Here is a 14,724-nt window from a genome sequence, read left to right as displayed (position 1 = left end):
ATCTGGCCTCCAGGTTCTTTGAATATCCCTCAGTCCCTACCTGGCATACCCTGCCCCTAACTCTGAACTTTCCAGCCCACAGGCTGGGCTGCCATTCCTCTAGAGGCTTTCCCCTATATAATCCATTTAATTTTGTCTCTCCTCTGTTTTCTTCTCTCTCTGCTGCTGTGCATTCCCTCCCTCCCTCCCTGCCTCTCTCCCTCCCTCCTTCCCTCCTTTCCTCTCTCCTATCCCATTTCCCCATAGTGACTTCCCTGGCCTTAATCCTTGGGATTAAGTGAACCCACCCACCTGAGAGCAGCTTCCCAATAAACTTGCCTTTATATAATCTAATCTGGTTTGAATTGGCTCATTTCACCGGCAGCAGAGAAATAACATAGTGGATGGTGACAAAACCTGGGAGAAGTTGAGTCCCTAGCCTGATGGCCTCAGTTTTTCCAGGCCACATGGGGAACACTCTGACACTCTATCCTCCACTGGAACCATCATTTCTTTGGACTCCGTGAGTACCCATCCCCAGCCTTTGCCAGAAATCCCAGCACTGTTGAATTGGCGTCCCAATTGATAGTCTGAGATCTAACAAAGGATTTCTGAGGGGTAGTAACCTCCGATAAGACATCTCAGTATCAAAAGTTTCCCCCAAACCCTGACCCAGTCTACCCCCACTCCCCACCTCCACCGAATGGGGCTAACTCAGCAGAGAGAGAGAGAGCCAGGTGGGTCCTGGACTGGGTTAGGCAGTAGCCCTGGGGAAAGAGTAGGAGAGAGGAGGGAGGGAGAGAGAAAGGGGCACACAGAAAGAGAAGAGAAGAGGAGAGGAGAGGAGAGGAGAGGAGAGAAAAGGAGGGGAGGGGAGGGGAGGGGAGAGGAGGGGAGGGGAGGGGAGGGGAGGGGAGGGGAGGGGAGGGGAGGGGAGGGGAGGGGAGGGGAGGGGAGGGGAGGGGAGGGGAGAGGAGAGGAGAGGAGAGGAGAGGAGAGGAGAGGAGAGGAGAGGAGAGGAGAGGAGAGGAGAGGAGAGGAGAGAAGAGAAGAGAAGAGAAGAGAAGAGAAGAGAAGAGAAGAGAAGAGAAGAGAAGAGAAGAGAAGAGAAGAGAAGAGAAGAGAAGAGAGAGGAGGGGAGGGTAGGGGTGGGGAAGGGGAGAGGAGGGGAGGGGAGGGGTGGGGAAGGGGAGAAAGAGAGAGAGAGAGAGAGAGAGAGAGAGAGAGAGAGAGAGAGAGAGAGAGAGAGAGAGAGAGAGAATGTCAATCCCTTGTTCCAGGTCTGAAACCAAACAATAACCCTTATTGGGAGTGTCTGGGCTTTTTTTTTTTTTTCTTGGCAAATTAGTAAAACCAAACCAAACCAAACCAAACCAAACCAAACCAAACCAAACCAAACCAAACCAAACCAAACCAAACCAAACCAAAACCGACCAAATCAATAAGAACAACAACAACAAAAACCTTTATCTTGTAGAAGAAAATGTTCAATGATACTTCTGTTTATCAATTGTAAATTAAATGGGATATTTTTGTTTTAGTAAAATTTAACAAAGTTTTGTATTTGTTAATTCTGGGATACTTTAAAATTGGATGCATTGTTTATATAGCTATTTAATTTTAAAGAAAGTCTTTAGAAGATGATGTATAATTAAGGTTATTTTAATTATTTCTTTTAAAAATGAATTCAGATTAAAACAAACATTGAAACAACCTTTTGAATATTTTCCACGATTGGCTGCAATATGGTCTACTACTCTGAAAACCTTTCTGTAAACTTTAGAGGCTACGATAGACCTGTCAGCTAACAACTGAACACGATACAATAAGCTTCACCATAGTATATACAATGTTTGGGATAAAGTATGTAGTGTTTGGTCTTTAAGGAGCACATACACAAACACAAATACACAAGATCAAAATAAGTCTCATTTATTTTTGTGCTCAAAAGGTGAACTGAACTCTGCTCTCTGGTTAGAGAAAAACAAGCTGTGTTCTCCAGTGAAACTAAAGAGGCACCCGCGAAGGAGACTTGTTTTTATACACAGGTCAGATGTTCCTAAGTTGCCCTTACTATCTCCAAAGCATAACTGCCACTTGTATTTTGCAATTGGATTATTTTTTGTTCTGGTCATCCAATTCCCTTGCTTCCTATTTAGATGAAGTCACCAAGAAAAGCAGTGTCTATTCATAAGAGATAGAATTGATATTGTAAGACTTAGCATCCTGTATGTCTGGGTACCCACATCTCAATTGTGTTGGGGGTTGTTATCGTACACTGTATATTCAGATGTTGATTTTTGTTTCCAGAGATCTGGTTACAGTCCAGATGTTGGTGTATGGTCAAGCATCTCCAGTCTCGATATTACATAAAAATTGTTTTTCCATCATCTCCGATTGGTTAAAAAAAGAACTGATCAGCCAATGGCAAAGGTGAACATTTGATCTAAGTCAGGAGGTCCTAAAGGGGCCAGAGAGGGACAGAGAAGTAGGAGAAGAAAGGAACATGTACAGAGACTATGAGGAGGGACCAGGAGGATTTGCCACGAGATCTCCAGGAGAGAATAGTCAAGAGGACACACTTGGACCAGACCAAGCCAGGAAAAAATGCAAATACAGGTAAAGGACTGCATGGCTCAGAAATAGGCACCCTTAGAGGGTTAGAATAGGTCAGAATCTGCCCATCTTAGTGCTGCTAGCTTGCTAATAAATCTATTAGGTCTCTATGTCAATTATTTGGAAGCCTAAAGTGGGCTGGATCATGTATAGAAACACCCTGCAGTTATTTGGGAGCAATAGTATTTGGGGCATAGACCTCCCCCCACTATTACACAATTGTGTTTCTGAGAAGTGTTCCAAATGTAGCTGTCATGTTTTCTTTTCTAACTAGTAATTTAGGGATTTTGTTTTTTCAAAACAAAGTGAGGAGAGATTTTGTTTTTTACATGCAGATTTAAGTTGGAAAATTGGATTGACTAAGTCGGTAACCGATCTAGGCTCTAAAGTTGTGCCTTGCCTTCTTTGGGAAAGAAAGAGAGCAAAGTGCATGCTGACTGTTCACTGCAGTCAAGCATTGCCACTTAGAGTCAAGAAATGTGGGGGTGACTTTATCAGGGAGAGATGACAGCTCATCTGTTACAAAGCATAAGTAAGTGGAGTTAGGAATCCACGATGCTACTATTTCCTGAAGGTAGATCTAGGCTACAGCAGTCATTAGTCCTGAGTAGGAGACACTTTCAACCAACTTAGATGCTTTATTTTTAACTTTTAAAAAGAGGCTTACTGTAGATGGAACAACAATTAGAAAGAAAGCCACCAAGTATTTTCACAACTCGAATTCCCCGATGAACCCCGATGGTGGGCTTGTGAAAGGACAATATAATCCCCATTTGTCTCCATTTAAGGATCAGGCCTGATTTCAAAAAGAAGGCCATAATGCACCAGGTCCTGCAACAGACCATAAGTTCCAGAAAAAAGGTCATAAAACTTCTCCTAAAGAAGAGCCCTGGGGATAACCACAAAAATGGGAAAATATTTTATCCATCCTGTAGTTAAACATTCATGACATAGAAATGCAAATCACTTCTGATTGGCACAAGCCAATCAGAAGCTGACCCCTGTCACCTCCCCAGCACTACCACTGAAATTTTAGATTACTTAACCCATTCTCTAAATATAGAAATAACAGTAGCCAATCAAAGTTATACCAATGTTACTGCTTTAGCACCTACCAATTACATTAGAGATTACATAATCCATCTACAGGGCTCTCCTGGTTCCCTAAAAGAAGGCCTGTGCACCTTTGTCTGAGGTCACCATTTTAGAAAATGGTTGACCTCCATCCCCACCTCCACATTCTGCCACACACACTGCAAGCTGGTGGCTTCGGCAGAATAACCACTCTTTGTCTTTGCATGCTATCTGAGTGTGGGGTCTTCCCTCGGCAACTTTCAGACCCTTACACTCGACTGGAAGAAATGTATCACCTGCACAAAGCTCAGTTTTTTTCCCTACAAAATTAGGAACCTGAGCTGACCAATAGTTTAAGCAAAATCTCATTTAATCCTTTCATTAGCCTATGCAATGTTGGCACATTTCATTTTGAATAAAAATGAGTATAAGAAAACAATTAACTTTCCAAATGAAACCAGGCTACTTGGTCTCTTCAAAATGTTTTCCTTGTAGCTCCAAAGATAGCAGGAGTAAGATAAGATGTTAGCACACTCACAGTGCTATTTGGAAGCCTTTGTGATTCTTTATTTTGGGGAAAATGAAGTCACATGTCTGATGACATCGGTTTTGTTTTTTGTTCTTTTACTTGCCCCAATTGACCAATTAATCTATCCAGCCATGTCATTCAATAAAAATGAATTTTCAAGTTAAACCATCAAGTCTAAAACCAAAAATGGCTAAGTTGATGACTCTCAGATATGAGATAAGAGTCTATCACAATAGCCTGTACTGCATTTGTGCTTGAATTCCAGTTCCATCCCATGGAAATTGTGTTAGTTATTTCCACAATGATTGTCAAAAACTGATCAAATCCTCATCTCCTTGGCTCATACCCTATACTCTCTTGAAGTTATGGTGGTCTGATTGAGAAATGCCTCCCATAGGCTCATGTGTTTGACTACTTAGTCCCCACTTGGTAGTACTGTTTGTGAAGGGTATAGAATCTTAGAAGATGGCAAATTTCTGGAGGACATTCATCACTATGGGTAGGCTTTGAGGATTTTTAGCTACATTTCATTTACTGTTTCTTCTCTCTGTTTCTTGTGACTGGATGAAATGTAATCAGTGTCTTGCTTTTGGCGTGCTATTATGCCTTCCTCACCATTAATTATTTATCCTGGTGGAACCATAGACTAAAATAAAGCCTTTCTTTCTTAAAACACTATTTTTTAATATTATGTATATGTATTTTTACACATTTATTTTTGTACATCACATGTGTGCCTGGTTCCAGAGCCTGGGTGAAAATATACTGGATCTCCTGGAAATGTAGTTACAGATGGTTATAAGCCACTAAATGGATGCTGGGAGCCAAAGTGGGGTCCTCTGAAAGAGCATCAGGTACAACATGCTTGTCTGCTGATCTATTTCTTCACAAACCCCTGTTTGTTTTTGCTTAAAAGAATTACTTGCTCTATGAGGTTTTGATAGTGGGAGAGTAATAGTATGTGTAAAGAAACAAAGTGCTTGGGTGTGCCTTAGATGACCTAATCAAATTTATTTTCTCATCTGCTTCTAGAACAGACATTATTAGTATTAATGTGATATTGCACCTGCACCTTAATATGAAATTTTTTATTTCATTCTTTTATGTGGTATATGAGTATTTATGTGTATTAGTGTGGATTTCTGTGTTTATGTGTGTGCATGTGTTGTATGTTTGTGTGCATGTGCATGCATGTGTGTATGTGTAGACTAGAAGTCAATGTCAAGTATTTTCTATTGATTTCTACCTTATCCTTTAAGACAGAGATTCTCACTAAGTCTGGAGCTCACAAATTGGCCACACTGGCTAGCGCTTGGGATCCTACAGTCCCTGCCTCCCTAGAGTTGGTGGTCACAGACATATTCTACCATACTAGGCTTTTTTTGGTCAGTGTTACTACTCTGTCCAGACTTAGGTTGTCATGCTTACATAGCAAACACTTTACCCACTGAGCCATCTTCCCAGTTCTGTGAAAGACCTTAAGATAGGATACTATCCATCAAGAGACAGTCTGAATGTGATAAGTTTCTCTAATATAATAAAACTATTATTTGAAGCTAAAGAATGTACAATCTTTACAGCCCATACCCATTCAACAGACCCCAGTTTAATATTTAAAAAACAAGCAGAATGAAATGTCATGTGCAAATTATAGTAAAAATGATAATTTATTGAATGAAAAAAGTTTCTATTCATTCCATTGTATAGTAGATTGTGCCAAGAATCATTTAGCATTCAAGTTGAACCTCATCATGCAACCAGGCAGCAGTGGCTCACCTAAAAGTGCATACACAGACTCAGATGATTGAGAACTATTACAGTTAAGACTCAGAATGGCTTACACAACTTGTCAAGGCAGACTGCATGCATGTATCCATTAGTTGTTAGCATAAAAAGACAACAAGAATATGAAAATATATGAGCAGCATTCACATCATACAGAATTCCTGAGAATAGTGTGTGCTATAAATCTTCAAGAAAGAATTTATATTCATATGAAAAACACGTATAAAACATTTCTCTCAACTTAAGTAGTGTGATCTAATAAAGCTAACATACTGGGAGGGGCTGTCTGTGTTTTGTTATCAGTGATGAGGAAACAAAGTTTGATTGTCCTGCACTGTTTAAGAAACAAATACACCAGATAAATTTTTTTTTTTGGTTCTGTTTTCTCCTGTCCATCTCAAAAATATCAGTGAAGATATTTCTAAATTAATATACTACAACATTTATTAAAATATCTTTCTCTGTTCATATCAATCAATATTATTTAAACCCCATTGCTGTATAGAAAACCCTAGAAAAAGAATTCTCAAGGAAAAGGCGATTATTGTATATCCTACTGTAAGACACATGTCCGTCTTGCATCCCTAATTTGGAAAAGATGTAAATGTTAAGTAAACAAAATATGCTCAGGTATGTGGATACATTAATTAATGAAGAAAATGGAGCACAAATGCTCCCAAACAGAGGAGCTGAAAATCCTATTTGATAATTGATGAAATCAGCCATTATATCTGTAGTAGAAGAGCCCCAGGAACAAGGATTTGTGTTGGAATTCACTTCATACTTCATTTAATTTTAATTTATTTTATATCTTTGTTCATTTTGTGGTGCTGATAGTTGAGTTTATATGTTCCACATGCATGCTACACACACTACCACCAAGCTACATCCCCAGATCATGTAGAAGACGTTAGAGTCCTAGGCTGTCTGCCTGGCTCAGAACCATAGGGGAAATAAAGACGTGAATACCCTTGGCAGAGACTATAAAGCAACCATAATGAAGTAAACAGAGCTTTCTAAGTGTTAGAACGGGGTTAGTGTACTTCCAGTAAGTGAAAAGGGTTTCCTTGATTGAGAATCACTAATATGTGTGCAAAGTAGTTTTATTTTTTGTGTGTGACTAATCTAATATTTCACATTGTATAAATATTTTTGCTTTACTTATTTGAACAAAATCAAACTGAACAAATAATAGAAATCATAACAATCATGTGTTTATGTGTTCTCTCAGTGTGTTTATGTGTTTGATCTCTGTGCATGTTTATGTGTTCTCTGTATGATTGTGTTCTCTCTGTGTTTATGTGTTTTCTGTATGTGTGTGTGTGTGTGTTTATGTGCTCTGCATGTGTGTGTTATATGCTTATGTGTTCTCTCTGTGTGTTATCTGTGTAATTTCACCCAGAATGCACAGAGAGAAAAGCTTGGATATCTCTGTTTTGCAAGAGATGTGTGCTGATTTCTACAACATACCCTGCTCCTTCACTCCCGGTCTTTCTTTGTATTTCGCCCCCTTAATTAATGCTTCCTTTGGGATTCTCTTAGTTGAATATCCCTTCATTTGTGCTCCATCAATGTGGGGTAAAGTTGACATTCAAATAAGAATTCTACAATAATTAATGATCTTTACAATTAAATTGACTTTGTTTCTAGAGAGTTTTGAAACCAAATAAAGTCAACCCATCAAAAAACAGAAATCTCCCTTCCATGATGAAAAAATGAAATAAAAAAAGATGTTTTATGTAAATAATACACTGCACGCATGCATTATTCTCGTTAGCTCATAGTTGAGAATGCACGTTATAGAAAAAGCATAAGTATTGCAGAACATTTGGCTTCAGATTTCCTGAATGAACAGATTACAGTAGCATCCTGTGTAACTGGTCTTACAGTTCCATAGGCTGGAACTACGATTACACAGTGTAAAGTGCAAACATGTAAGGAACAGTGGCATATTTACAAAGTTTCAACATAGCAATCTGTGAGATTTGTAATCATTCAGAGAGGGTCACATAGAATAGAATAGAAGATAGACTTTTGCAAAAAATATGAATTAGTCATGTTCCAATGATACAATAATAGCCATTCAAATACTCGAAGTGAAGCTATTGGCATTTGTTAACAAAAATGGGCAGTGCACTTGGCTCTGGGTGATAAAGGAGACTTGAACACAGCCAATATAATAGAATTATTCCAGTGGTGCTCTTTTGGGGAACTTGGATTTTTGGTTTAACTACTATAGTGATATTCAGCTCTTCAAGTGCATAGTCGACATAGAGCAGCATAAATGGCATGTGCATACACTCATTATATCAATGAGACAAAGACAATTCCACAAACCTGTAAGCTACAGGGACATGGGGTTCGGACATTAGAGCCAACAACTGATTTAACTCACTTCTTGTGAATATCTGAGCTTATGTGTAAATCCTAGAATCCAATTAGTATTTCCAGTTTATGAACATTTATGTTGAAACTTGTCCCTGGAAATTTCACCACTGTGTCTCCTATTTGTTCTGCAGCTATTGGAACAGAATGGCCTCAAAACACAGAACTCCCCTGAAGGCTTGCTCTGAGAATCAGAGCCTGGCTCCCTGCCATTCAGTTGCAGCCCTTTGGAGGTCACAAGTCTTTTATTTCCTTAGAAGTCTGAACATTCTAACTCCCATAGGCTGCTATGATGTATTCCCAAGTAGCATTTTACAATATAGTTCACTAAGTATGCCTTTCTCTTGGATCCCATCTGCCTTCCAAGTGTCTCATTCCTGCACACTAATGGTACCTCCCCTTTGGAGTAACAGGTACTGCCTAAGGCCATTCATGGTGAATAGGCTGACCACTTTTTCTTCTCTGTTGTTGTAAATGTTCCAGTTCAGCCTCATACATCATTTCTTGGACCAAGTATTTCTCTCGCCGTATGCGCTCACGGAGGCCCTTTGGTATATCAGGAATCAGGTATGCAATGAATGACTTGATGCCAAAAACAAGATGCTGTAAAGGTAAAGATAAAAGTATGTTTTCAAAGGTTCCAGAACACTCACTGTAAAATAGAAAAGTCATGAACAATGATGCATTTGTCTCAAAATCAAGCATTGGAATGTTGTGTGTAGCATTTAGAATATTGTTTCCAAGACTTCTATTGAAAACACAAATGTCATTGACAGTCACCTTAATTAGTTAGACACCAAAAAGTTTGTTTCCTCCTTTTAATGCTGTATAATGACACCACTGCATAAAACATCCTTAAATTCCTGTTTAAAGTTTTTACATGCTATGTAATATTACTATAGTACACATTAATAGATACAAATATTAAAGAAGATTCTAAGAAAAATGTGTATTCAATAGACCAAAATACATTCAACATAAACTTGTGAGCCAGGGATTAGACTCAGACTCAACAAAGTATTTTTCAGAAATTTTATTATATAAGTCCATTATCATCATTACTACTATCAAGCCCTTAATTTGAGTTACATAATTTTGTTATAATGTGTAATAGTTATGTTTTGAGAATAAACTGGCAGTATTGGGGGTTTGTTGGTTTTGTTAGTTTGCTTTGAGAAATAATTTTGCTATTATTTTCTGCCCTGGCCTAGAACTACTTTTGTAGATCAACTGAAAGAAATCTACCTGTCTCCATCTCCTGTTTGCTGGGACTAAGGTGTGCACCACCACACCCAGCCTTAGTGTTGGATTTGAGCAAGTAAAAATGGAACTCAAAAGACATGATGCTTGAAAGTAATGGTCCAGTATTTGAATGAGACCAATTAAATCTTCATTCTACAGACACTCAGGAACTGTGCCCTCTTCTCAAATTATCCACATTCTGTGCCTCTGATAGTGAAGATAATGCTCCATCTTAAATGAATTAAGGTAACACACACTTAAGAGCTTAAAAGAGTACTTGGCACAGCGAGAGCTCCGCTCAAATGGCCCTTCTTACTGTTATTAGTACCCTATGAGAATGGTAGGTCTTTCTATTTCTCAGAAAGGAAAGAGAACAATGTGATATTTGTGGGGTTAGTATGACCTCTTGGAAAGCACCTTTATGTAACAGGCTGTTAGGGGACAATAAACTCTTTATGAGAAAAGGAAGAATTAATTGTTCTTTTAGCTGGACTTGCTTATGTGTCTCAAGAAATTGCATTGCATTATATATATTTGTAAAGCACTTTATACTTTCCAACACAAAATCAGGACTTTTTGTCTGAGCGTTTAAACATACAATGCTTCTAAAAATTCAATGATGTGTTTCAAAATGATAGGAATACAAATAATATTGCTATGAGTTAGTAAAGAATAATATAATAAATATTTAGCTATATTTAGCGATTATAATTCATATGAATAGTAGGTGTGTTCTAAACATGGGTAGAGCTCATTGATACTTCTTTCTAGAAGTAAACAAATAAAGCAAGTAAAAGATGAAAAAAAACTTTAAGGCACAAAATGAAGTTATTTGGAAAATATGACATCTAAAGTAATATTAATAATAATATATGTATATACACACTTAAGAATCAATAAGAAGAGTTTCACATAGGTTGCTTAGGAGTTATGGCATCAATAATGGGAATGAAGAAAGAGGAAAAAAAGAGGATCGCACATGGGCCCTTGAGTGATATTCCAAACTGATGGATTAATGTTGTTCATTTGACTTCTGAGAAATACAGAAAAAAATATATTTTAATACTAAATAATGAGAAACATTTAATTGAATTATTAAATTGAAAATATGAGTTAAACCATTTTACTACCTGCAATGAAGTAAAAAGTCTTATTCAGTAAGGTATATTTTCATTGATTCAAAAAGTCATTAAATCAGAAAATTTCAGTCCTCAATAAGAACTTTAGAGGCAAACATTTCATTTTCAGATAAATAAAAATTATAAATTTATGCTTGGACATCACTTGGAATATGTAATTGTCTTTGAAGTGTTTTTTTCCCTCAGATTTATCAGGTAGAATGTTTGTTTAGCTGTTACAATGCCCGAGGTTCTATCCCAGATTCATATAACACAGGTGTGGTGCTGTGTGCCTGTAACTCCAGGGCTTCGGAGGACAGACAGAATGTCTAGGAGTTTGAGACTGACCTTGTCTAAATAGCAAGTGTGAAAACATGTTAGTATATATGAGAAGATTAAAAAATATCAAATAAACAAAACAAATTATAAATAAAACTTTTTGTTTGTTTGTTTAAAAAGATTTAAGATAAAGGAAGTACTATCCCTTTGACTAGAAAAAATAATCAAGATTTCATTGACTCAATGGTAACCCAGAGAAATTGTTCAATATATCCCAGTGCTAAATTCCTCACTATATCACGACTTATAAAACAAGTAGTAACATCGTAGGTAGTTCCCTTAAGAATGCCTCACAGCATTACAATGTGATACTATCATGTTTGTGATAAATCAAACTTTAATAATTCTTAATAAAAGTTTTAGGCAAAATTAATGGGAACATCCAATATGTCTTAAACAAATATCCATGTGATTGACTGTATTTTGAGTTAATTATTCAGAAATACTACATGTTCTATCTTCATGGGTAGATTTGAAGTCATTTATCAGCTTTTGAAAACCACCTCTTTTTTTTTTAACTTCTTTTTAATTAGGTATTTATTTCATTTACATTTCCAATGCTATCCCAAAAGTCCTCCACCCACTCCCCCACCCACCCACTCCCAATTCTTGGCCCTGGTGTTCCCCTGTACTGAGGCAGATAAAGTTTGTACAACCAATGGGCCTCTCTTTCCACTGATGGCCGACTAGGCCATCTTCTGCTACATATGCAGCTAGAGACACGAGCTCTGGGGGGTACTGGGTAGTTCATATTGTTGTTCCACCTATAGGGTTGCAGATCCCTTTAGCTCCTCGGTTACTTTCTCTAGCTCCTCCATTGGGGGCCCTGTGATCCATCCAATAGCTGACTGTGAACATCCACTTCTGTGTTTGCCAGGCCCCGGCATCGTCTCACAAGAGACTTTATTTTTAAGCATGGGCTTGAGGAATATAAACCTAGGAGCCTCAACATTTTGTGAGATCGTATCTTTCTCCCCAGTTTTCTTGCATAAATAGCCACTAACTTGTGGTTACAGTATTCAGCTCTTACTCATTAGTTTTTATGTTCTTTAAAATTATTTTTCCATATTCGACCCCTTTCTTGGGCCTACCAAAGTCCTTTTTTAGAAGCCAGTAAAGAACTGACATCAACTTCTCCTGGGACTAACCTCAAACACAATAATGAAGGCCAATCGAGCAGCCAGGATGTGCCAGTACTGTAAGGTGAACTCATAGGGTTTGGAACTCCAAGGTGGGCCTCTATAGTCCCGGTACCTGCAATCCACCAAAACAGACAGCATGAAGGGAGCAGGGCATTCTTGATTTACCCAGCCCCCAGAATGTCAAATGCTTTTATACGTGTCGAAAAGAGGGGATGAGGTGGCCAAAGCAAGCAGGAAAGATAAATACATTATAGGTAAGTACCTGCAGTAACCAGATTTTCCCATACCAAGTTCACTCAGGTCAAAGAAGGACAAGCTATTGTTGACATAGCCCTTTAGGCAACTACGAGAAAATAACAGGATTGCATGAGTCATAAATTAATACATTTCTGAAATACCTTCTTCTTTACAAGAGACAGAATTTAAATAATACCATTGTTCCTCCTGTTCTAACTACTCAGGACTCTTATTTCAATCTTCCCCCACTTCTTGTCCTGTCATTTCTTCTCAGTACTATCCCCATTGATTCTTAGTTTATTTAAAACAAAATAAAACAAAGACCTTTGTGGTTTCTGTACATAAGGCATCCTGTTAGTTGTGCATTTAAACTCAGTAAGTCTTTTATAAACACACATGCATGCAACACAATTGGCTGATTGTAATACCTATTTATCACCTATTCACTGATTTAATATGTTTATTGTGCACCTACACTTTGTTATAAAAGTTCTCAGTGCTTGATACTCAACAGTGAGCAAAACCGGTATTTATATATAGTGAAGTTGCTGTTGTCCATAAAGAAAGATTATTATTAAACATGTGTGGTGGCACATGCCATCAATCCCAGCACTGATGAGGCAGTCAGATCTGTGAGTTCCAGGTCAATCTGGTCTACAAAGAGAGTTCCAGGACAGTCAAGGCTGCCAAAGAAGCCCTGTCTCAAAAACAAACAAAATAAAAACACAAAAGCAAGGAAGGAAGGAAGGAGGGAAGATAGCAGTGATGTTTGCAGGAATGTGAATGCAATTGGAAATAATCATACTGAGTAACTGAATCTGTCCCAGAAAGACAATTGTGACATGCTTTCTCTCAAGTGTATTTTTTAGATTTTAGAGAGATACATAAAATTATCTATGCAACTATGATATAAAAGTAGAAGTCAAACCATTTAGACATACAGTGGGGATTATTGAGAGAGGAGCAGCAGATGAGTGAGACTATGCGGGGAATACACTCAAAGGATGCTTGCAGACCACATGTTGAGAAACACTCCTAGAAAAAAAAAATGGTTTCTAAAACCTGGTGGCAAGTACATGCCTACCACATTCTTAAGTTTTCAGTGCTAATCACAATCCAACAATAATTCACCGTTTTCCTTGTTGATTCTGATTTTTGTATCACCAAAGTGTTTTCTTCTCAATACTTTTCTCTCCTACTAGCTTGTCTCTTCATGATTTGCTCTGAAATTTTCTAACCTGAATAGAATTTCCATTTAATTGCTAAATATACTTACAATATTATTAAGGAATTGAGTGTCTCTCTTTATATATGATGTCTAAGTCACAAAAGACCTGTATTGTTTTGCCTGAAATTGCCCTAATCCCTTGGTCTCTGAATAAAGAGCTCTTAGGAATGTTGGGTTCTGAAAAGGTAAGCTCAGTTAGTAGGATTTTCATCCACCACTAGGTGGCAATAGAATCACTAGTAAGTAGCTCATCTAAGAAAGACACCAGACACTATTTCTACACATTTCATACTTGACTGTAACCCAAAGGCTGAGAGCTGACTGACCTATACTTTTCAAATGTTTAAATATGCTTCTAGCCCACTCTGCATTAACAAAACGGCATCATTTTGGTTTTTCACTATTGGTATTGAAACAACCTTATATTTACATCTTGTTTATTCTCAGACACCATTTCATAATCACACAGCCTGCGAACCCTTACTGTCATGAATTAATCATGTCATACAGATGATGTATATAACAAATGACAAAGTTAGTACTCAAATTTTAGGCGTCTAACTGTGAATTCCTTTAAAGCTCTTAAGGATATTAAGTTCTGTTTAAGAAATCAGTAGTAAGATGTTTTTCACTCTTAAAAAGAAGAGATACTTGTCACCAAGTGTTTTTCCCTTGTCCTCAGTAAACACCAGTTTGCCAGTATTTAATTAAGGGTCAAAGCAAAGCTCCTCCCCTTGAGGCTCATGACCTCTGTCAATGCCTACTGCTTTTCCTGATAATCCCCCCCTCTTTTGCCTTATATTACAGATTTTACATCTAAGGCTGCACCTGCAAAGCTTTTAAGGGGGGCCTCAGTACTCTATAGTTAATTCTCACATGCATTGTTCCCCAATACCTATCCAAATGAAAAGTCTGAAATGACAAATATTGCCTAGAGTGATTGTCTGAATCCAGTTATTTCAGCTCCTGGGAGACAACAGGTAAAGTGTAGAGATAACTATTGTAATCAGAATGTATGGACTGAGGTAACTGTAATGATATCAGCTGGTC

General features: G+C 37.8%; 1 protein-coding gene across 3 annotated transcripts in view; it reads right to left on the bottom strand.

Moving 5' to 3' along the window:
- Positions 1-5,846: 5,846 nt before the first annotated feature.
- Positions 5,847-14,724, bottom strand: part of Ano3 (anoctamin 3) — a 310,140-nt gene continuing 301,262 nt past the window's right edge. For all 3 annotated transcript variants that reach the window (XM_021184432.3, XM_029474347.2, XM_021184438.3), the window contains 3 exons: positions 12,472-12,552; positions 12,216-12,321; positions 5,847-8,971 (listed from right to left, as the gene is read on the bottom strand). In XM_021184432.3, the coding sequence (XP_021040091.1) occupies positions 8,789-8,971; positions 12,216-12,321; positions 12,472-12,552 (370 nt within the window). In that variant the 3' untranslated portion in view covers positions 5,847-8,788. The remainder of the gene's footprint in view (positions 8,972-12,215; positions 12,322-12,471; positions 12,553-14,724) is intronic.

This window comes from Mus caroli, unplaced genomic scaffold (genome assembly GCF_978045245.1).
Source record: "Mus caroli unplaced genomic scaffold, Mus_caroli_1 scaffold_2, whole genome shotgun sequence".
NCBI lineage: Eukaryota > Metazoa > Chordata > Mammalia > Rodentia > Muridae > Mus > Mus caroli.
Note: the sequence above shows the minus strand (reverse complement) of the source record. Positions and strands in the feature narration are given on the sequence as shown.